The sequence below is a fragment of the Acanthochromis polyacanthus genome, chromosome 1 (assembly GCF_021347895.1).
Source record: "Acanthochromis polyacanthus isolate Apoly-LR-REF ecotype Palm Island chromosome 1, KAUST_Apoly_ChrSc, whole genome shotgun sequence".
Lineage (NCBI taxonomy): Eukaryota > Metazoa > Chordata > Actinopteri > Pomacentridae > Acanthochromis > Acanthochromis polyacanthus.
The window spans coordinates 9,720,869-9,745,837 of NC_067113.1; the positions used below are offsets into that span (position 1 = coordinate 9,720,869).

A 24,969-nucleotide genomic window follows, 5' to 3' on the forward strand; every position below is an offset into this window, starting at 1 on the left:
TATTTCATTTTTGAGTAATGTTGCTGACTGACAGACAGACAAACCAACGCTGATCGTCACATAACTAATGTGATAAAGCTGTACACCTTTATTAGAACAGCACAACCGTGGCTAAAAAGGAGAGAGAACTCAAACATGTATTTTGTGCTGTATAATTAAGTTATAGTGATCTAAGTTGTAAAAGAAAAAACATTAAGTATATGTGATCATTTATTACAAAAATGGAAAAACAGTGGATGTACAATGTAATTCCAGGTACCTACAGATGTTAGCAATATTTTAAAATGCTGTAGAGATTTTACTGTGTATATTTTTAATTTCCATATTTGCCTCCTCTTCGCTCTGTGGAAACACAGCCTGCAGATCAGATGAAAAGTGCCTGAATCTCTGTCACATGATCGTCACCGTGAACCAACTAAGGTGTTGGTGTTTGTTGTCTTACAGAATCTGGTCACGGCAAATCCTTTTTTGGGGGATTTTTTTGTGGCAATGTCACATACACAATAAGATGATGCTGATGAAACATCACAATTTTTTTCAACTTGTGGTGGGTTTTGAGGTTCATGTTTAATTGATCATTCTTTCAATCCAATCAGTCTCTTAATTTTACCAAGATGTTATAACGTGTGATGCTGTTTCCAGGCACAGATGAGGGAAGCTAATAAACCCAAAGTCTTTAGTTGAATGACCATGTTCTAGAGGAACTTACAGCAGGCCTTTTGCCATGTAATCCTGGATTGTACAGTGTCTGTCTGTACATCTGCTGGTCATGTCATGACACATATACTGGATGGTGTAGATAGTGCTGTACTGGGCCCTCAGCTGTTTACAATGTGCTTCAGTCCCAGAGAAGAGAGCAAAAAGTAATTTTTGGACTCAAAGTTATATTTGTAAAGCTCCAACCCACAGATTCTTTCGCAAACATGTCTCATGATTTATAAGTATTTGGGGTTTGCCTAAAGTGCCTACATAACTTATGCTGTTGGCCTTCCATCGATGTTAAGTTGAAGCCTCATTCACTGAGGCTTAACCAAATCTAATACCGTTTCCCAGGACTCTGTCTTAACCAGGGCTGCTTTATCTCTGCTGTCATAATGAAGTGGCAGAGGACCGTACGAGTCAGGGCCAGAGTTCAGACCAGGGGTTCCAGAGAGGACTTGGCTGGTTTCTTCTCCAGTGCTGATGTATTTCCCCTGCCTTTCCCCCTTCAGTTTGTCTTTTTATTATTTCCTCTAAGCGGGTGATTATCCTCGATTTGCCCATGTTTGTGGTCCAGCTCACACCAGGATCCTTTAATGATGTCTGTTCTGACCACATTCACTGGACATGCTGACTTCTTTGTGGCTGCTTCCTCTCCAGTCTTGACTCATCCTCTGTTCTGAATGATTGTTCATATCTCGGTTTAAATGCACACACATCCTCAAACATATTCCAAGAAGACTATAGCTGTACTTTACAAGGTTCATCAATAATCTGTCCCCATGCAAGCTCAAGTTCAATATTTAGTTTCTTTGAAGCAATGTAATTCATTTGTTAGATAATGGATCATCTCACACCTTGGAACAACATGGAAAATTTCAAATTCTACTTTTAACTCGAACATTGATGTTTTTTTTTATTTTCTTATAAAATATTGTCCATGACATCAAAGGGAATTCTTCAGAATCAAACTTTATATCACGAAACCACTGATGTCTCGCCGGGCCCTGAAATCAGACCGCGACGTTTGTTTTCAGTCCTTCACCATGTAAACCTTGCGTGCTTCTATGCTGAACACGTAACAGAAAATAAAAACCACACGCTGTCGTGCCTACATTGGATCCGTTTGGATAGTTGCCTCTTGGTCTTTTCCAGTGGCCGATTCCAGTTCTTGAAGAACCAATATTTGGACTATCATTTAGTGATAGTTTATCAACAGGCTAGCTCAGGGGAGCTGGAACACACATTTAAGTAAATAGTTTTCTTTGACCAGACCCACATTTTAAATTGCTGAAATATAGATGTTAACTGTTGGAGTGCCTGTTGAGCAAGTGTGATGAAGAAGGTTTATAACGTGAAGCACTAGTTAAACCTTTGGTAAGTTATTAACAAGTCTTTGTGTTTATGTCTGTGTGTTTAGGTTGGAAGAGCAAGTCAAGGCTTTTCTAGATGACACTGATCCAGACTTCACACTGTCATTAGGACCAGACATGAGAAAAATCCAGTACTGTTTCTCCCTGTTGAAGGTAATGTACTCACAGTAACCTCTCTGTGGAGAGTATCTGCATGCATGTCTTCTTGTTTAAATCATTATTCATTTTTGTTCTCTGTATCCTTCCACATGTTTTACTCCATCATTTCCATGACAAGATCCACATGCCATCATCACGCTAGTGTGACACCAGCAGATAATTGCAGTTTCAGTTGTTTCATTCCAAGTAAAGTTTTAATTGTTTTGTTAGTGCCTTAGTTTTGTATCCATGGTCACAGGGCAGAAACAGCAAATGTATGAACTGATAATTTCTCTGTATCCAGCAGCTCAACAGCAACCTGCTGATTGTTCACTTCCTCTAAAAAGCTCCCCTACTCTCTTCTCCTAAGAGATGTTTTGCTCTTAAATTAAGTTTTTTTCTTATTACTTCGCCAAGGAAGCAGAACCTCAGTGAAGTTATGTGACGGTCTGCATAAGCCCTGTCTGTCTGTCTGTCTGTCTGTCTGTCTGTCTCTCTGTCTGTCTCTCTGTCTGTCTACCCAAAAACAGTTTTGGATGAAATTTTCAGGGAAGGTCAGAAATGACATAAGGACCAAGTGATTAGATTTTGGCAGTGATGCGGTTTATAGTCTGGATCCATGGATTTGTTAAAGATTTCTGTGTCATTGGGAGATAGCAGCACGCCATTACTGTAACCATGACAACAAGTGAACACCATGGATCACATGTAGTAGGATCACATGATTGTGATCCTACTACAAATCCACCATTGCAGACTTTTTGGGACTTATCCATCAGAAATGATCCAAGGAACAACTGATTAAATTGTGGGGGTGTTTCAGAGTCCCATCAGTTCCCGCCACCTGTTACATATTTAGGTCACGTGATTTGGTGTCCGTACATAACGTACACATGCAGAACACATGCCTGTACTAACCGCAAGGTCATTTTGTATTAAAGATTTCATCCATAAGAAATCATACAATGACTGAGCAGCCTTGGCAGAGTACTGCACTCAGAGTGCTTTTCTTGTTTTAATATGGTTAACATTTCTGCAGAATGTTGCTGTGTCATCACTTAGCATACATGCAATTTTAACACCTTGTCACAGAAATAGCTGATTTCACCATCCATCATCTATACACCACTTAGTCCTCTACAATCTGTAATCATCCTACGGAGGAGCCTATCCCGGCCGACTCAGGGTTGAAGGCAGGGCACACCCAGGACAACCAAGCATACTCACATTCACACCTATGGATAATTTGGAATCATCAGTTAACCTCAGCATGTTTTTGGACTGTGAGAGGAAGCCAGAGCACCTAGTGAGAACCCACACTGCACAGAGAGAACATGCAAACTCCACACAGAAAGATCCCAGGACCTTCCAGCTCTTACAGTAGGTGACAGTGCTAGCCACTGCACACTGAACCATTGGGTCAACATAGCACAATATTTCTGGAAAATTCAGAATTTGCTGCAGTGTTTGGGCACCGTTGATGGAAAACATGTACAGACTTTCCTGTTAGTCTGACTTACGTCTGGACATTTGATGCTTTGCAGTTGTTTGCCACCCGATTTGATCCAATGTATCACACCTTGACATGTAGTTCTTACAGTCAGTGTTAACCATATCTTCTCAAGAATTTGCATTACAACTAAGAAACTAAGCCTCAACCTTCAAAATCAACCATTTGAACGTGTGATTTGGAGTCATCGGTTTTCCCACAACATTTGTAAACTAAATCATGAATCAATATTCCAAAGTCATATTAATCAATAATGAAAAAAAGTCGTTAAAAAATGCAAAAACTGCAGCCAACAAAAATTAGTGCTGAATATGAAAATCAGTTATGACACACTGATCAGCCAACATCATGGCACTGAGACACTGGAAGCACATCCTTTGGGTCCTGGGAGTTGTGACTTGGGGCCTCCATGCTTGCTCTGGTGCATCCTCAATTAAAGGCTGAAGAGTTCGAGCTCTTGGTCATGTTCCTCAAGTCATTCCTGAGCAGTTGTTTGCAGTGTGGTGGGGCGCGTTGTAAGCTGCTACCATTTGGGAGTGCTATTGGTGTGGTAGGTGCGCTTGGTCTGCAACAATGTTTTGGTGGGTGGTACTTTTCAGTGTCCACGTTAATGTCAGGACCCGCAGTTTCCCAGCAGAAACTGGTGTTGTCACAAGATGATCACCTTCATTCATTTCACTGATCAGTGTTTTAAATGTGCTTAAAATATGGCCAATAGGTGTACATTTTCATGTACTCATTATAGTGAAACAGTGTGTTTAGACATAATATTCAACACTATGTGCACCATTTAATAAAACGATGAAAAGAATTTTGTTGTTTGTAAATTCATGATTACAGTCACATTTGTGTTCCAGCATGTTTTTATGGTAGTGGGGCCTGAATATCACTTTGGTTTGGCACTCCACCCAGTTTGTCATGGAGGCTGCCATGGAAAATGTTTACACTTGCACACTGTGTGTAGAATGTTGTTAGAAAACATATTTTTTTAGAAAGTTTTGTTTTTGGAGAAAGTCAGATTAGTTCTAGATTTCATTCATCATTTCCCATGCAGTAGCGGATGACCCACTGCTGCTAATGGGCAAAAGGAAAACACTGCAGCCCTAACACCGCTCCAGGACTCTGGTTTGGTTGGAGTTGAATCAACCACCAGAAGCAGTTCCAGATCCCACTTGAATGGCTGTTTATCTGTCCTTCAGTTTGTTATGATCTGCAAACTCTATCTCCCGTTCAGTTTACATTCCTCTGAGCATCACCAGTCACACTCCAGTGGTCCTGTAGGAATTGTCTGGTTTGAATTTGAGTTCTGTCTTCTTTGTGCTCTACACTGGATAGCTCTTCCAGGCGCAACTCTCTGCTTGTCTTTGTTTCAGGTTGATGTTCAAACACCAGAGTGCAGATGTGCATATTTTCAGGACTGTGAGCTGAGATGTGAAGTATAAATTTTGACATTTTAGACATGAAACTGAAAAGTTAACCTCAGTGTGCTTCCAGCATGCAGGAAAAAGAGGGACATTTAGTTGATGTTGAGTGACTATCATGGGATTTAGAAGAGCATTACTTTCAGTGGATGATGCCACATTGTATTTTTGAGGGTTTTTTTCACCTTCGTTCTATTTCATGGCATTACATGTTTGTTTATACTGTCATGTTTTCATCGTGTATCCTGCAGTAGAAAGCTAACTTTCTCCTGTTAGTGAACACTAAAGCAGCAAACTTAGGTCATGGAAACCCACTAACTTGCACTGTAGTCATGGAAAATCCTGGAGAGGTCATTGATTCATTACATCACCATTTCAGTCAATTACATCATTTGATTGAATCGGTAGACTCTGCAGTGGGTCATGACAAACAAGATGTGGAGTTTATACTAATATGGTTAATTTAAAAAAATAAATAATCTGAAGCCTTGCTTGTAACTCTGTTTTTTTCTTTTCTTTCTTTTTTTTCCAGAATATGATTCTGGACAAACAAGGCAGAAGAAATAGGAATAGCAATGGACAAGAGTCACCAGTGGCAACAGGGACGCAAGAAGAAAAAGAAGAAAAAGAAGAAAACAGCCACCACAGTGCAGCAGAAGTGGACAAATTAAAGGAGATGCTTCAGCAACGGGATAATGAGATCAGTATCCTTTGACAAGATGCAGCCAGCTAAGTTTAGCTTTAGTTAAAGACCTGCAATGAGTTTCTTGGTGATGGCTCTTCTGCTCAACGTAAACAGTTTGTGTGATTGTATTTCAGGATGCGTTCTGTTATAGACTTTTATTTTTTACTAAAACCAGATGTGGTATTATTTCACTAATACAACTGAGGCCCTGAAACTTGTGGCAGCACCTTCTTTCCAGTGCCATTTGGAGATAAATATAAACAGATTCAGTTGGTGTATTCATTTGCTAAACCTTTTCTGGGCTTGGCCAGATCTCCTTTGTTGTCTCGTGCACAGGTTGGGTTAGATGGACAGAGGATGCAGCTGTAGGGTTCCTGTTTTTCCACAACAGAGACCCTGTATTCAAACTCTGGTAGCAGAACCTAACTCTTGTTTTTCTCCATCAGCAATGAATGCAGTGGTACAGACAACTGAATACACAGTTAAGCCTCAAATTATTCAAACCAATGACATAAACAAGCAACATAAGATAGTAAACCTGTGTGGTAACGATGTAAAAGCTCCATTTTAAACAATTTTTATGTTTGTTTGATTTTTACCTTTTTACTAAAAAGGCCGTGTTCAAAATTATTCATACCAGTAATGAATGGCAACACCTGCATTTGCCACATCAATCAGACATTGTTAGAACTGCTAACAGGCTTTCTGCATGTCTTCAGTGAGATTTTGTTCCGCTTTGTGATGATCTCCAGATCTTGGAGGTTGAAAATTTCCTTGCCATCACTCTGATCTTTGGTTTGGGCCCTGTCACACTTTAGCGTATAGAGCCAGCGTCTGAGGAACGTATCGAATATTTCTAAAAATTGTTTATATGCACAACTTTTCAGCGTATGCGGTCGATTTTCGGTTAATGAGCGTTAGAGTAACGTGAGCCTATCGTACCGTCAGCGTATGAGTAGCATACGCATAGCGTATGTCAGCGTATGTCAGCGTATGTAAGCGTATGTGACGTGATGTGTATTTGAGTTGGACATATACCGATGTATGAGTAACGTATATCAGCGTACCTCCGACGCATGAGAAACGTATGTGGAACGTCAGCCTAACGTATGAGGAGCGTACACAGCTGGTGATGTTGGGACCAACCCTGTCCAGCAGTTTATCATACATTTCTGGAGGCATGCGTAGGAAGTTCCTGAAGGCTCTCTGATCTTCATTTCTCAATTCAACCATAAGCTGGTCATAAAGGCCAAATTGACGCCGCCTTCCAATCCAAGGTTTCACCCAGACTGCACGTCTCAGTCTACTCCTTCTTCTTCTGTGTTTAGCATACTCAGCTGCCAACTGTAACAAATCTTAGTGGTGTTGCAGCACAGCAACCTCCATCTCTGAACTGTTGGTACAAACTGATACAGATTTGGAAATGTGAGACTTTATATACCCCCCATACGCTGGAAATACGCATGTAATACGCATGGGATAAGTTGGCTGTACGCTCAGAACACGTTAGGCATAAGTTGAGTACGTTAGACTGTCGTTAGAACTACCATCATAATGTTAGCCATTCGGTAGACACACGTCAGACACACGTTCATTATACGCTCCTCTAACGCTAGGTTTCCTGACCCACTCAATTTCAACGTATGAGAAGCGTACTCGACGTATGTGTAACGTACCTTCAGCGTACGTCTAGCGTGTTCAGCTTATGAGGAACGTATGAGGAGCGTAAAATTCATACGTCGACATATGCTGAAAATTTTTGTGCATGTTCAAAAAATTTTTTGGCCGTCAGCATACATCAGCGTACATCAGCGTACACCGACGTACCTCGGCGTACTAGAAACGTATTCCAGCGTACCCCTAGCATGTTTCAGCGTATGTCAGCGTATTCCCAAAAAGTCCATACGTTCCTCAGACGCTGGCTCTATACGCTAGAGTGTGACAGGGCCTTTTCTCTGCAGATTCGTAGTGGGCTTTAGATCTGAACTCCCACTGATCTGCTTCAAAATTATTCTCTTTTACCACTTATTCACCAGTTTGGTTGAATGTTTCAGATCATTGTCTTGTTGGAAGGTCCAATGCTGCCTAAGGCCGAGTTTCTTACTCTGCTTGAGGTCGGTCTTGACATATTGCCACCAGGATTGATTTGATTCATTAGGAGGGTGATCCTTTGATTGTTGCTGACCTCTTGCACTGCCTTTCTTGCCATTGAAGGGGAACTTTAGATTTCTTACCAAGACCTTTGAGATTTTTCATAGTGTAGATCCCCTGGTGCTTTCTGATGATACTTTCCGTTGTGACCACTGGCATTTGAAAACACTTGGACATGGTTTTATAGTCTTTCCTCCATCTTGTGAGCAGTCAGAATGTACAGCTCTCTTTCAGTAATGGACCATCATAGCAGCTCACGATGCTCTTTAGTTTTAACTTGCAATAGTAAGTGACTAGAGAACTACTGCATCAGCTGTTTTAAATTTGCAGTGTCTTAGAATACTTTTGAACTTGGTTGAAATTATCGAGGCCATTTGGGTGATATAGAAGCTGCACTCTCTCAGAAACTAGTGGCACTTTCAGGGGATATGAATAACTTCAGTTAGGACATTTTTAGTAAGAAAGCTAAAGAAAAGCATAGAAATAATTTGACTTCATCACAACATCTCTAACAAAACATCCTGCTGTCTTTTGTCTGTTGTTTGTGTCATTTCCAGCCAGAGGAAACATATTGGTCAAATAAAGATTCACTATAAATCAAAACTTGGCATGGATTTGAATACTTTTGGGCCTAACTGTATAGCATCAACAAGAAAAGGAGCAGCACGAACATAAATATTAAGGTTGTTTATTTCTGCTGTTGACAGCATGAAAAAGGACATTCCAGATTGGTAGATCATTTGAAACAATCTCTGAAAATGCATCGAATATGACAGGTTTCAGCTTGAATTTAAGTTTCTGTCTGCATCCTCCCTCACAGTTTATTCACACTTCCTGATTAAAATAAAAGCAGCATTAGCAAAAAGGTCTTTAAAGGTGTTGTCTGTGTTATTACATGGTTGGATTACAGTGCTGAAATGTAAGTAGTTTTACGTTCATCACCAGTGCCCCACAAAACTCAGGAAATCTTGTTTAAGTGTATATTATGGTATATCTTCAGCTAATGACTGCTGTTCATCATAATTACTATTAATCATAATTATGGTATTTGTGTTTGAATATGATATTTCTAATGGCTTTATGCAATTATTCTTCCCTCAGCTCCTCTTGCTGTGGCTTGTCATTAGATCACAGCACATTACTCGGAAAATTGAGATGTCTGGTTGATTATTTCACCAGAAAAACCTCCGCTCTCCAAAATAAATACCGTGCTATCATGCAGATATTTCACTGTAGTATTTCTTGGACCAAGTATGTATAATGTGAATTCCTCTCTTCTCCATAGATTTCCCTCAACTTTTCATACGGTGGTTTTCATATGATGCAAATGTAATTGCCAAAGTTGCCGCTATGCGTGTTTGAAAGCACGTATTTCTGCCAGTAATGCACACGCTCTGCTGACCGTGTCGTCTCTGTTCTTTCATGCTGAAGTTTGTATATAAAGTTTCAGTAGCCTAAACTTTCAATCCTTCAGTCGGGGTGGTCTGTCTGTAGTGTGTAACACTATAGTCTGGGTTGACCAAGCCTGTAGGGGTGACTTCATTCCCAGCTAGAGTCCTAATAACTGTCTAGATTCCAACTTGTATCTGCTAACTAATGACCACACTGTCCATGTCTGTATGCAGCTACTGTCCTACCTCCTTTACTCTACGCTGTTAAAGCTACTTCCAGGAGCCACTGGTTCCTGTACCTGCTGTTCCCACCACTGACACTGAGCGTGACTACTTTCTTACAGGGTTAATTATGCCAAAGTTCCCTGTGAAACAAATTGTGTACCCGTACCCACTGCCCCTGTGTGTGTGTCTATGCGTGGCTGACTCTACATGGAAGCTTGGGCACCTGGGAATGTTTAGCTGTCTCTGCTAGAGTGATGATAAATCCACCGCTGACATGATGAGAGAGCAACAAGGAGAACCAACAAACACTGCAGACTTTTAAGAGTAACATAGCACACACATTTGTATGGCCACGTAAAAGTAGCAGGTCGTATTTAGGCTTGTCCACAGTCTGTTGTAGTAAATTACAGTGGAGCTGCAGAGATTCATCTCATCTGCTGGCTGAGACCCCTGGCATTCAGCTGCTTGGTGGTTTAATTAGACTTGATGCATCAATTCTACGTATTGTATGCAGTTACACAAGCATCTCTGTTACAGAATGCTCTCAAACATTGCTATAACATAGAACAGTGTGCGAGATTTAGAATTAACCCATAAAGTTGTAGCCTACTACCTTCTTACCTAAGTCCTACCTGTTCTTTAGCTTAGGGGATTCATCATGAAAGTGTTTAACAGAAGTAAACCTTTCATTTATCAAATTAATTTTAACTAAAGTGGAACGTGGGTGTAATTACACACGTAAACCAATGTTCCAGGATATAAAGTGGAAAAACTCAATTTTCGGGTAGCAAATGTGAATGGTAGCACTCTCTACTAGCATCATTTTTATGTTCTCTTGGACAACATGTGCTGATTATTTCCAAGAAGGATTTAGGTAATATAATTGATAAGGCACAGAATGTATCACACTCTGTGTTTACTGCATTCTTCAGAGTTTGCTGGATTCCCTGAACAACTCTGGCCATTGTTCATTATGATTTCTTACATCAAGGCATTAATGCTCAAAATTCCCCTCAGTCAAAAAAAAAAAAGCCATGAAATTTACTGCTTGAAGATTGTTTCCTCTACTGAAAAAATCCCTGGATCTCATAAATGCAGTAATTTATGTGCTTGACTGGAGATGCTTAAGCTCCCTGTTCTGGGATGCCAAGTTTGATTCCCCAGTAAAATGTGTGAACATACAGCAGATGGATTGGCACAAAAATCTTCACAGATTCCTCCTACTGAATTTGGTGATACCACGGCATTTCATACAGTACCACCAGGAGATTAACATTTTCTGATTTATCACTAGCAGGGATAGTAACCTTGATTCAAGTTGTGCTTTATTGCTTACGAAAACCAACATTAAGTATGTTTAATCATTTCTGAGAAGGGAAACATATCATGACAGTTCAGCATGCTTGAAGCTGTGTTTATATACGTATGGGTTTGATAAAACGGACTCAACAAGCTTGATATGTAATTGTCATAGCTTATTGTAGTGTTGATTAATATGCAAATTTCACATCCAGTGCAACAGTCAGTCAGAGTTGGGAGGGTTTTATTGTTTGCTGGTTTCAGCTGCGTAGCTCAGCCACACTGGGTTTTGTGAGAACTCTGTATTTATGAGCATTGTCCACAATTTTAAATTGTCAAACATAGATGCAGCCAAGAATTTAGGTTTGCTGCCAGCTGCACATTATTTGCATATATGCAAATGAGTGGTGATTGAATGAAATTGCCTAAATGGGTCCTTTTGCAGATTGGGAATGTTTGCCTGATGTTGGATTGTACTGATGACATGTAAATATTACTGTAGTTGTAAAGCCACTCATCATCTAGTTTCTGTTTGCTGAAGCAACACAGAAGAGCTGATTGTAACACTGGGGTCCCTCGGGACCATTTCAAATAGTGGTGTTACTGCACTGTCTCAGGTTTTGTTCAGAGTTTACTTATTTGTTATTTGAGACTAAGTGTTATCTGGAAAATCATTTTACAGTTTCACCAAAAATAAGCACTGAAACTTGATGAGGACACAGTTAAAACCATCCAAATGATTGAAATTCCCCCAGCAGAGACCAAATGGTTACTCTGCCAAGGAACGTGGTGAAGTTTTTGTTGGTTTGCCCATCTGTTTATGTGTATCTGTTCATCTGTGCAACATTACTCAAAAACGGAATAATGGATTTGGATGAAACCTTCAGGGAAGGTCAGAAATGACACAAGGACCAAGTGATTAGATTTTGGCAGTGATGCGTCTTATCCTCTGGGTCCACGGATTAAAGATTTCTGCATCACTGTGAGAAAGCAGCACGGCATCACTGTAACCATGACAGCAAGTGAACGCTACCTCAGCTGCCTGCTGACGATCACGATTGCGATTCTACTCCAAATCCAACGACTGAGCAGCCTTGGCGGAGTACTGCTCTCTCTCAGTGCTTTTCTAGTTAAAATTTAAAATTCTCTCAAGTATCTCATGTCCATAGAGCACCTGCTTGATGATGTTAGAATTACACCTGTGGAGCTGTGACTGATTGAATTTTGGGATGTTTTTCAGGTAAAATTGTGTATAAATGCTTGGAGTTGAATGAGTTAAGACTTGGTTAGGTTTAGGTACGAGAAACTGGCCTGCTCTAAGCCACAGATTGGCAGTGAATCATTTGCCAACATCCTTCGTCCTGCCTGAGGGTAAAACTAAGTGGTAGGTGCTGGTTGTAGTTCTTTTTACTAACTTTCCTTCCATGCTCTAATTGTAGTGACTATTTCAACAGAATGACATGTTGTTTCTTGAAACGTGTCTTGTTTTCTCTACACTGTATGGCGCACTGAAGTCGGAGCCTTTTGTGCCACCGTTGAGAGTGACACCACATCTCTGCCAGCCAATAATTTTAAAGGTATTTTCTTTATTTCCTGTTATGTCTGCTTTATTGGACAGTATAATAGGGAATGACAAGAAAGATGAGGAAGTGAGCACATCATAAGCGGAGTCTGACCACAGCCTTCTGAGTGCATGGCATGTCAAGCAGCCCACAGGTCTCACGTTCAACCCCCTGGAGACGTTTTTAACATATACTCTAGGCTTATGGTAGTGTTGAGCATAAATGAAGATATCAGATGCTTGAGATTTCAATAATGGAAAAACCTGGTGAACAGCAGTCTGGAGTAACGACTTGTATGAAACAATGACATAGGACCCACAGAAACAGTCATTTTTTTTGTAAAACTTGGCTTCTATAGGTCATTTGGAATTGTGTTGGGTTTAGATTTTGGCAATTTTGGAAAGACTGCATGGTCGGTTTCATTGGAAACTGTAATTGGAGACATTGGTTCTTCCATGTTATTGTTCCCACTGACATCCCCTTTGTATTGGCTGACAGGAGTATAAATTAACTTCTCAAGCCCCTTCAGAAAAACATCCATTCGTCATCCAAATAATGACATTCGAATTATTATTTTTTTGAACATCCCAAATTATCTGATGACCACCACAGTTACAGTCTGACCACAACTAAATGTCTGCTAATCTCATGTTAGGAAAGTGCTTGAGGAACAGACTAATGTGTTGTGTGACTCTAAATTATGGGTTGTGATTCGGCCATCAGACACACTTCCATTTGCTGTATAGTGGAAAAACAGGCACAGGGGGCAGGAGGTAGATGAATATTTTATGAGACTGTAATGTTTTATTCATATACAAGCAATGTATATAGAGATCAGGGCTAGAAGTTGAATGCTCTTTTTCACAGCCATCCTTCATAGAGGAATAACTTTGGCTAAGCTTTATTCCATTTACCTGCTACTCCCTGATGGGCTTTGATTCCTTGCTTTCAGTTCCTTTTCTAACTAAAAGCAACCTTTTTGTAAAATGTCTTCATGATGTGCTTCTTTATACAATTTTCCGGTGCAATTGATGTTCATAAAATAAACAAGTTTCCATCTGTCAGAAGTTCTGATTGCAAAAAATTGCCTCTGCTAGCACCATCCTTTCCTCTCTCTCCAGGAGTGGAAAAGTAGTGTGCTGCTGTTGTACAGTAAAAATTGCTCTACAGGTCTGCAAATGGCATCCAGAAGCTTAGCAACCAGGCATCAATTTGATAATACAATTTAAAAGTGCTGACTGCTGTTGTGCTCTGCTGCATGATTATTAATTAAAAAATCTGTGAAGCCAGCTGAAAGCAGTTTAGGTACGACAAACCCATTAAATACAAAATGTTACTGTAGAGGTAAAAGCAAACGGCATGGGATGGAGTGAAGGAAGCGATTATAGTAAACTGTCTGATTGCACAGAGACATTGCAAATGGACAAGTGAAACGTGTCGTGGCAATGAAAGTGTGAACAGGGTCTAAGCAGACAGTTTTCCACATTCTCCTCTTGTAACTGCTCAGCTTTTCCCTGTCACACTCACCGACACATCTACACTTGGACTCAAGTAGACAAGCACATACATACAACCTCATCAGTGGGAGAGGATTTTGTGGAATCTTGGCAGCATCTCTGCAGCCTGTCTGGCTCCTCTTCCCTCCACTGATTCATCCCAGACCACGACACCTTCCCGAGCCTCTAAGGTCAGATGCTGAACACATGTCAGCACTCAGGAAATTACTTTAGTGGCTACTCCTGTACTTACTCTTGTCACTTTTCAGCTTATAGTAATGACAGTTAAGTGCCAAAATAAACTCTGTTTGAATTGAAATATTCGGAGGAACTGTCTAGCTGTCCTCATGCTGTGAAAGATGTCTGAGGTGATATTCAGGTTGATGCTGTTGTTGTTTATCTGTGCATCAAAGTCTTACAGTCAACCTCTTTTAAAATGAGTTGTTTGATGTGCGTCTGCAATTGAGCGGTATCTCTCTTTTCCCTCCAGTACTCTAGTCCTTAACTTGGTGGTGCAGGTATCCTAGTTAAGATGTTGAAGAAGGAGAAGAAAAGCGCCGCGGATGCTGCTGCTCAGCTCGCTAGCATCCCCACTGACCAGAGGGCGTCCACAATGCCACTGATGAAAGAAGGAAGCGTGGATGCTGCTTCAGTAAACCATGGTGGACGGGCTACACAGCACATGCAGAGAGGTACTTCAGAAAAACATTTTGCATTTTGAACATTTAAAATAATCTGGAAAAGTCTGCTGTGACAGAGACTAGACTGGGACTCTAAGCTCAAATGGAGTCTAGCTTGAACTGAGTGGCACTGCCATTTGCGTCTTTGTGGCTCTGTTACTCAAGACATTTCCAGATAACGTTGTTAACCTAGCAATTTATGGCCATATAATGAGGGCAGCTCATAAATGGTTGGTTTAACCAAACCCCAAGAAACATATTTCCTTCAACTTAAAGTTAGGGCTATCTAACCAGATAGTCTTGTTTTGTTTTCTTGGTTTTGAGATGTCAGACTTTGCCTCCAACTAAAACAATCAGGACTATCTTTCAGTACAAATCCACAGCAATGTTGACGATCCACTGTTTCTGGAAAAAAAAAGTCGCTGCCCAGTTTTTTAAATGTATTTTTCTTGTATTGCAAGCTTGACAAGCAACATCACCCCCATTTCAAGAGAATAACACATAAAGCCAATCTTATCTGTTGGATTAGATACAGTATTTTATTTAAAGTTTTGTTTGTTGTGGTTTAAAATTTGATTGAACCACTCTTTCTAATTGCACTATTTACAAAGTATGATGGCTCAATGGGTTTTCATCATCCAAATTGTAGAAGGTGCAACTTTTTGATTATAGTAAAATGTGTCACAACATATAAATACAAGAAAAGCACTTAGATAGCGCAGTACTCCACCAAGCCTGCTCAGTCATAGCATTTCCGAAAACAGAAATCACAGCACCATAGAATGTGTCCGTTTAACATAGATGTACTCACAAACACAATGATCTTGTGCTTCTACAGAGATACTCCGGCCTACAAATAATTTTCTACAGATGTATGGGACGATTGTTTTTGTGTACATACTGCAGCAAAAATCATATTTGCATTTTTGGATTTGTTTCATGCAGAAAGGAGATGCAAAAATACCATTCCCACTAAAATTGTAGTTTATATTGCCATCACAATATCTGTCAAAATAGCCATAATGCCATTTTTTTTGGTCATTTTATTCACCTCTAAAAAGAAGTCCAAGGTTTGAACCCTATCAGGAACAGTTTTGACCTTTCTGTGTGCAGTTTCCTCTCACCCCAAAAGGCACACATGCTAGGTATAAGCTAATATCCTCAGCAGTGGAATTGGCCCATGGCTGCTCACTGCTACTAAATGCTGAGAGTGGGTCCCATCCCACAGGGACTAATAAAGCACAGTATAAATTAAATACATTTTTCACAGATGTTGACTCCATTAAATGTGACAGTCAGTCTTTCTAAGCTTGTGATAAATTAGGTGCTAAGCCTACAGACAGGTGATCTCTCTCAGTTGGAATGTGGGCAGTTTTTCTGTGGTCGTGTGGATTTTCAGTGTGCCTGTTGTGGGTGCCCGTGGGCCATAACATACTCTTGATTTCTAGATTTTACTGCATGGAGAAGAGGCTGACATCCCAGAACTCTGCGTATTTCTACATAGCGGCATCAGTGGGATTGCATGTACTTAAGAGTTTCCTTTCAGAGGTCAGTCAAGTGGCCCGATCTAGTCCTGTCAGCAAAACAACATTAGACAGTGCAGTCTATTAAACCTGTAATTTGTTGCTGATGAAAAGCTGATGAGTTTAAAACCTGTAATACTCACTGGAACACGAAGCGGGAGAACAGAGGCCAAGAATGCTGCAGTGTAAACACAAGAGACGTGACCGGGATAGAAGAGCTGGACCTACTCCATGTGAGAAAGGTTTGTTTATAGAGCATCTTTGCATCTCTGTGTCTTTTAAAAAGAACTGCTAAATACATTGTTTATAGTCTTTAATTCTAATGCAATAATATGTACAGTAAATCATATAGGTAAACATGCCACAGGATATTTACTACTTGTCCTTTTGAAAAATACGTAAAGGGAAGTCTTGAAAAAATTACCTAATTAAGTGTTTTACTTGTGCACCTGCAGGCTACCCATACTTACTCTTCCTGAACTGAGAGTCCTCACAGTGTTGCGGTTGATTAGGTTATCTTAACCTTTGAAGAACGCTTATTATGATGGCCCAAAAATCACAGAGTAAGTTCAGACTGCAGCTTCTCTCTGATAATAACTTTCTAAACATTAACTTGATTTGCCAAAAGTCAAGCTAATCAAGCTGTCAGACATGCTCGGTGACCAGAGGCAGCATTTATTTGGCTTTTCTAGTTTAATTTTGGTTAAGTGGAGCTTTAAATGTGATGATAAACCTGAGCTCTTATAACAAGCTCGGTCATAGCCATCGGGCACATGGGTACAAGCCAGAAACTCATCAAACTGAGGCTGCGCTCCTGTCTGTCCTGACCACAGCATCCTCTTCCTCGCTGACATTTTTGTGTAATGGTGCCCACTACAGTAATGAGGCCAGCAAATCAGGGTCTGTGACAGGAGAGCATATACCAGATTTGATTCAACTCTGTCCAGTCAGGATTAGAAAGCAAATCAGCCATCTATGGAAAGAATAAAGTGCAGCACTATGAGGAGTTTATAACATCACTGATAAATGATGTGCGGTATGTGTCTGTCGGGTAGTGAGATGTGCAGTCATATATGGAGCTATTATTATTAGACCCTCCAGAAAAACGCAGACAAAAATCCTTTATTATGCGGGCTAAAAAACTTGATTATGCGGTCTAAAATCCTTGATTATATGAATGAGTATGCGGGGTTTTTATGCCATTTTATGCGGGGAAATTGTGGAAAGTTGCAAAGTATGTGAATAGTTGTGAAATGTGCAAAAATATGCAAAAATATGCAAAAATATGCGCGATTCACCTGCCGTCTGGACGCGGAGGGATATGTCCTCTAATCAGACACTGGGACTGCTGCGGGGTTACTGGACTGACAGCCTGTGCTTTGGGAGGGGGAGAAGCTCGCAGCAGCACCTGCTGCTTGTTGAGGACAGTAACTGCTGAATGATCCAAGTTTTCCTGTCAGTCTCCAAAACGGCAGAAAAAGTCGCTAGATTTGTGGCTAGTCGCTTTTGACAAAAAAAGTCGCTAGGACGCTTTAAAAAGTCGCTAGATTTAGCGAGAAAGTCGCTAAGTTGGCAACACTGGCGCCGCGCTCCACATCAGCTCGTGCTTCTATAGTGTGTGTGAATGCGCGAACTGATGACATCAGGCCGGGCGTCACATAAAAACTCACAACTCCATTTATATTGGTTATAGTTTTCTCATTTTATGCGGAAATTGTGAAATCAAGCGGGACCCACATATTTCTCTTTTTTTCGTGGAAATGTGAGATTCTTGCGGGAATTATGCGCTGTTTTGTGGGGATTATGCGGCCTTTTGGGAAATAATTGACTTCCCGCATAATCAGCATTTTGGTGATTAATGCGGGAATTCATGCGATCGCATAATCGCGTTTTTCTGGAGGGTCTATATTATCATCTGGTTTATCCCACAAGAAGATTTGTTTTCATCCAGCAACTTAAGTCCTCTTTTGTCCTTCTTTCTCCAGGTGTAGCTTGTGTGATGACCTCCATTTGTTCTTGACCCATAGCAGAGTGGGATCTCATGCTTTGTAATACTACACAGATAAAGGGCACTCTTTGATACAGGTGTCTGTGTATGTTTTATACGTTGTAGTATAGTATATAATCACAAATATTTACATTTTTCAACAATTTCCCACAATTTCCACATTTAGCATGTGTTTATTCACCGTGGCTACAGTTGCCATAGTGATCAGACAGATAAAATACCAATTACCTACATGGCCATGAGTGTTTAGTTGGAGCCTTTGAATGCATCCAACATAATTTAAAAGTAGGAAATGTAGTCTTTTTTTGGCATCACCAGGCAAATATTTCATAGTAAAACCTTTCAGTGTATTCTAATTCAAGCAGTCTGAGAGGAAACTAGACTTCTGTACCTTCTTTTGGCTTTTTTTTCAGGTTTCTGAAAGTCTAGACCATGACATGACATTTTGTTGACATCGCAGAGGACAGGTGATATAGTTGAAATAGCATCGAAGGGATGAGTGTAGGATACGCTGCTGCAAGGATTAGACAGAGGACTTTCGATTGAGATGGCAGTGATTAAAGATGAAGCCACAAATGAATTTTAGCTTGACTAGTTTTGCATTTTTACCTCCTTGAGTTCCTAAAAAAATGTTTCACAAAGTTAGGATCCCTAAAAGGTCAACAATACTGCTGCCCTCCCATATTGAATGATCCTTCAAAATTAAAAAAGTTAATCTTGGCCCAGTAGAAAATAAATGTAGGGACAAGTCCACGTCATACACAATCCCCAACATGTCATACATGAACACCCACTTTTCCCCATAGAATTCATTATCACACTTTCAGTGATGAGCAACAGCAACAGTACACAGTTTCAGGAGATATGACTGTAGTGGGTGTTGGTACACAGATTACACATTATATATTATATATGAAGAGTTTATTTGCAAAAACAGATAACTCCATTTTATTAATTTTCAGAAAACTTATTTTTTATTGTTTACTTGAGATAATAATAATAATAATAACAATAATAATTTATTTTTTCTCAGTTTTTTCACCAACTTCAGTTTGATTGATATAATCTCATGTAACAATAAAAAAAGTTTTCTGAAAATGTATCAAAACGGAGTCGTCTGTTTTTGCAAATAAATTCTTCATATATTTCATAAATTATTGTGTTTAAATATTTGCAGAATTTCTTTTCTTCCACTTAAGATAGTAGTAAACATGTCAGTATATAATACTGCCATTACTTCAGTTTTGCTGTGAACCTATATTAGAAGTTAGAGCATTGTGAAAGCGCAGCTGCATATAATAGTCCATTCAGTCCTCACTTTTTCTGACCTACATCCAACCTTCTCCAAAGCAGCTGGTAGCAGCACAACTCCAGAACATCTGCAAGGTCATTAGTGAGCTAAACTGTCTGCCAAATGCTAACTCTAAGGAAAAATTTGCAGTAGAAAAAGAACTTTAATGAGGTTTAATTACTCAGAAAATTGATGTTTTTTCATGATTTCCTTGTCACTGATGTGTCCTAGTACATATGAAGTTTGTGTCTGTCCAGAGCATGTAGTGTAGTGTCATAGTTTTGTGTAAAAGATGATATAATTATGTCAAATGCTATTAGACTGAAAACATGCGTCTGAAATACATAGTGATGAATACACTAGTCATGACTGATGTTTTGCTGATATTGTGAAGATCATAAAGTATAACCTGTAAATTTGGTGTGAAGATAAATCATATGCTTTTTAGGAAATAATACAAATGGAGTACTCCGAACATCATGGTGTAAACTTAAGGCAACATAACTTTTAAAAGAGGTGTATCAGAAACATAAACATAACAATACATGAAGGTATAATATGTATGAAATCTGCCTTAAAATAAAAGGGGTAAGATGTGTAGGGAGCCTGATGCAGAGTCTGAACATGTGTGGACACGTTTTCTGTAAAACATGACCTAACGGTAACCTAACGTCCTCTTTAAAGTGTGGCCTAGTGGTGAAACATGACAACCCGATGTCAAGATCTGACCAATAGATTCAAAAAAGTATAACGGTGTCAGAAGTATCTCTCCAGTAATACGCCCTGACCAACTGTCACAGCATAAACGTCAATACACAGCTCAGTATCTTCAGTATGTCTTGTGTTTATCACTGCTAAGAACTACCCCTGGACCTGCTGCTGACAATAAATCCTGCTGTCCCTGAATGCTGACTTCTCCTGGTGATTGTTTTAAGATCTTCAAAGAAGCTTTTTAGACATTTGAACACGGTCAAGTCTTAGACTCCGACCTATGATTTTTGACTTAGTTTCCACATCAGTAGTTTATTGCAGCAGCTGCTAGTTAACAAAAATTGAGTTCAAATCAGATTTTGTGACACTTGAGATCTGATCCATTGGAGATGATGTAATAATTAACCATCTAATTGTATACTTTCCTCACATTTCCTCTTGACAGACTGAAAAATCTCTTGTTTCACAAAGAGGGAGGTGCATTAGATAATTTTGTAAATACTTAATAATGAAGAATTTATCAAGAAAGTAAACTGTTGGTTATTTTAAAAAAGGTTGATGCTAGAGGTACGGACCCGTACCCGTAGCATCTGTACTAGAGGTACGGACCGTTAAGGTCACTGAAGAGCTGGCGCCGGTTATTGCTGCACATTACAGGCAGTTTATATGAATGACTTTGACGGCGAACATTGTATAATTTAACCAAAAATACACCGTCTCCTCTCACACTTTAGACAATGTAGTTTTTACGCTTTTAGACGCCGTGTCTAAATTGTTTGAAGTCCAGTTCCTATTAATTAGTTTACCGCGTTCAGTGGTAAACTAATTAACAGTCAAAGATGACTCACATGACAGGCTCCGCACGCAGATTCACCTCGAATCACGGAAGCGCCTTCATCAGCGGAGCCGGCTCATTAACATTCATGTCCGTCGGATTACCAGCCAATCACGAAGCGCGTTCATCAGCCGGCTCATTAATATTTATGTACGGCTCATTAATATTTATGAGAAGGGAAAGTGCCGTATCCGTAGGCCACAGGCTAGGGGTACGGGTCCGTATCTGTAGACACTACCTTTAAAAAAATGTAGAGTTGCATTCAAAAGAAATGGGATTTAGAAATTACATTTTTTTCATGAAGTTGGTCAAAAGAACAGAAAATACCATTGGAGCTTTTAAATAAACCAGTTCCATCTGTGAGGGATCATAAAGTCATTACTGGCGTAGGGAATCAGAGGGACGCTTGTCTGAAAGAACTGAAAAGGTATTGTTCTCAAAGGCATTGTTTTAGTTCTGGAGAGGAGTCAGTTTACATTATTTAACTTATAATAGGAATTTGTAGAGATGATGCTTTCCAGTCTGTATTGGGAATCAGGCTGGTAATATGCTGGATTTCTCTCTTTTATTACCCATAAAAGACTAAATAAATTTCTGTCATTGCACTGCTTGAAATGGTGCCAGTAAACCAACCACAGTTACACATTCTGACTCACTGGCCCACAAATACATTTATACCTTTATATGTTCAAGCTCCGAAACGTGACAGTAACAAAGTAATTCTGACCGGACCAGGTCATACTGTGGGTCCTTGAGAAGAATGTAAGACTAATTGCAGCATTGTGTTGGAGTCGTGAACTTAGTTGGTGTTAACACATGACATCACTCTTAAGCCAGACTATACAATGACTAAATTAGGTCATTTTGCCAAAAAATATTCCTACTGTCCATTCTTTTTTTTTGAAAAAGTTGCTATCCTTTCAAAAAATCCCAGATCCCGCAGTCCCTTGCTAGCAGTTACATGTCCACTTTGGAATGTTCATCCACTTTTCTCACACTTCATGAGAAATTTCAGTCTCTTTCTGCTCTGTGTGCGACCAACGCTCTGAGTAGAACACTCCATCAGCTGTTAGTCAGCGGAGGAACCTTGATATTGTCCAGAGAGACTCTGCGCTTTGGGAAACAAAAGCTTTTAAGAGCACACTAAGTAGTTCCAGGAGCATCAGAGGAAACACGTCTTCTGCTTGTAGTATTTGACTTTCAGTAGGTGTCAATGATTTCTTTAAAGTCTTAGTTAAAACTGTGGTGTCAAAACGTTCTGACAGTTACGTATTACATTTCCCTTAAATACACAGAATGTGTTTTTTAATACAGTACACTGCAGCATATACTGTATGCTTCACATCTGGAGTGCCTATTTTCCACGACCCACTTGGAGACTCATAACCAAAGTATACGCGCATTAGATCATTGTTCTTTACTCTGTTCTAATTCAAAACAAATGCCCTCCACTTATCCTTTCCTCATGCTCAATGGGTCACTGAATGTTTATGTATGTTTTAATTTAGGTCTAATCTGAGGGTTCTGGTGCTGTAGCCAGCAGCCTCTATGGTTGCATTGATGGTAATTGCTGTCCCCCTAAGATTAACTGCAAATATAATGATGATTAACTTTCCATGGAAACCATTTGTACTGATTGAATGGCATATAATCGACTCTACTCTTTCCATAATACATCCTTCTGTACTGGGCTCTGAGCTTTGCCAGCACAGAATAAAACATGGACATTAGCGAGTGTTTTCTGATGACCACCGTCTCTGCAGAAGCAGTCTGCACACATTACAGGACTTTGATTTCCTCATAGAGCTGGATTTGTGCCGCGTGTGCTGTAGATTGCAGACAGGGCTACTCTGAGTCTGTGGGTTTTCCTGGGGTTGATTTATCGTCTTGTGTAGGCGCAGATGAACAGTGTCTTTTTCCTTTCAGAATTGTTTTTATACTGCAAAAAGATGGCTAATGAATGGACAAGGTGTTTCTGTTGGAATTTAGACTGCTGATGACTTGTGTGAAGCATACCAGGGCTGAAAGGAGATTTGAGACTTACACAGACAGTTAGATCTTAACGTAAATCCTGCTAGCATGTAATGAGACACTGATGACTCCAGCAGGCCTTCCACACATTTCTGTGATCTAAACAGAAGCTTCAGTCATGTAGGAGCCAGCAAAAGGGATAGAAAAGGCACGAGAAATCAGTTTTCTTGGAGTACATCTGACAGCATCTGCAAACAGCAGCTGATTTTTGTTTTGTTTTGTTTTGTTTGACGTTTTTATCTAAAATGTTGTCCAGTACAGTAGTGCTTCACTTTGCTTGTGTTTCATTTCTAACATCGACAAGTCAACAGCAACAATAGTCACGACAGATTCCTCTCCTGTAAAACCTCAGTGGTTTGCCAGCACTTGAAGCATGGAAAAATATAATTAGGAAAGTTGGCCTTAGGTCCATGCGATCTCGTTACCCCACAAATTATGTTAGTACAGCATAATATGATGTCATATCACTCCTAGATATTCCTGGAATGTTGCTTTTTACAAGAGTGCAGATGGAGTGCGTTTCCCTCAAGAAACCCTCACACTGATTTGTTGAGGTTGGCTCTTTCAAGATACACAAGTCTGTGCGATTCCTGCTGGCTTTAATTAGGACTTTCCAAAAATAAAGAAACAAAATTCCTAACTGTCCCACAATTAATCTCAGATGAGTTACTGATCTGTGTACGTCTTTGGTAAAAACAGTCATGTCACATTTCCTAAGGTTGGAATTTACTGGCCTTTATTGTGACATTTAGGAGAGTCCAGCAAAATAAAAAATACTGGCTTGTATTCTGTTAGTTTGGTAATAGCCACTTCAGTGCAGTTTTGTAGGGGAAAAACAAATGACAACACAAACTGATTTTGCTGCATGTATTACTTCTGAATGATTGCTTACCAGCATGATTTAGTGTCTGCATATAATTTTGGTCTTCTTTCAATATAAACACCTATTTGTTGCAGATATCTTGGCATGTAATGGCACAAAAGCCAGTAATAGTCTGGAACATTAATGACAGCTACCTTCCATTTATAGTGGAAATAAATCCACAGTAGGCCTTAGTAATGTGGAAGCTCTCACTGGAATGGGATACTTAGGAAATAGACCAGGGGTGTCAAACGTGTGGCCCTTGTGCCAAAACCGGCCCACCAGAGGGTCCAATCCGGCCCACAGGATGACTTTATGCAGTGTTAAAATTACAGAGACGACATGAACTGCAGATTGTAAATTTGTAAAACTGAGAATTTAAAATAATTTCTCGACGATGACAAGCTGTTTTGATCATAAAGTAACATTTTTTGTAATATTTTGTCTTGTTTTTGTTGTTTTTTTCTTTTGTTGTCTGATTTTTGTCATTTGCACCATGTTTAGCCCTTTTGTTTCTGTTTTTTGTCGTTTTGTGTGTTATTTTTAGCTCACTTGTGTTTTTTGTCTTATTTTTGTCATATTGTGTTTTGCTGTATTGTTGTTTTATGTGTCGTTTTTGTTGTTTTGTGCTCTTTTTGTCTTGCTTCTGTTGTCAATTTTTTTGTCATTTTGGGGTTTTATTGTCCTTTTTGTCTTGTTTTTGTCTTTTGTGTATTTTTTGTCTTGCTTTTGTCTATTTTTTGTCACTTTGTAACTTTTTTCTGTATTTTTTGTCTCTTTTTGGTTTTGTTTTGTGCCGTTTGTCTCATTTTTGCAATTTTGTGTCTCCTTTTTGTAATATTTTTTCTTGTTTTGTTGTTTTTTGTCTGTTTTGTCTGACTTTTGTTGTTTTGATCATAAAGTAAAATACTATGATTCAGTTCCAAATACCTGAGATGGATAACTGTGATCTCTAAGTTGTAATGCACAAATGAAAAACTGAGGCACAATGTTGTTAAAATTGAATTTTTATTCAGATTTTTCAAAATGTTTTGTAAAAAGATAGTTTTTTAAGTGTGAATATTTTCAGAATGTACTT

General features: G+C 39.5%; 1 protein-coding gene across 1 annotated transcript in view; it reads left to right on the forward strand.

The window, feature by feature from the left end:
* Window positions 1-24,969, forward strand: part of kif6 (kinesin family member 6) — an 84,837-nt gene that overhangs the window by 27,894 nt on the left and 31,974 nt on the right. Inside the window, exons 11-13 of the mRNA XM_022194867.2 lie at window positions 2,120-2,225; window positions 5,674-5,845; window positions 14,469-14,642. Of these exons, the coding sequence (XP_022050559.2) occupies window positions 2,120-2,225; window positions 5,674-5,845; window positions 14,469-14,642 (452 nt within the window). The remainder of the gene's footprint in view (window positions 1-2,119; window positions 2,226-5,673; window positions 5,846-14,468; window positions 14,643-24,969) is intronic.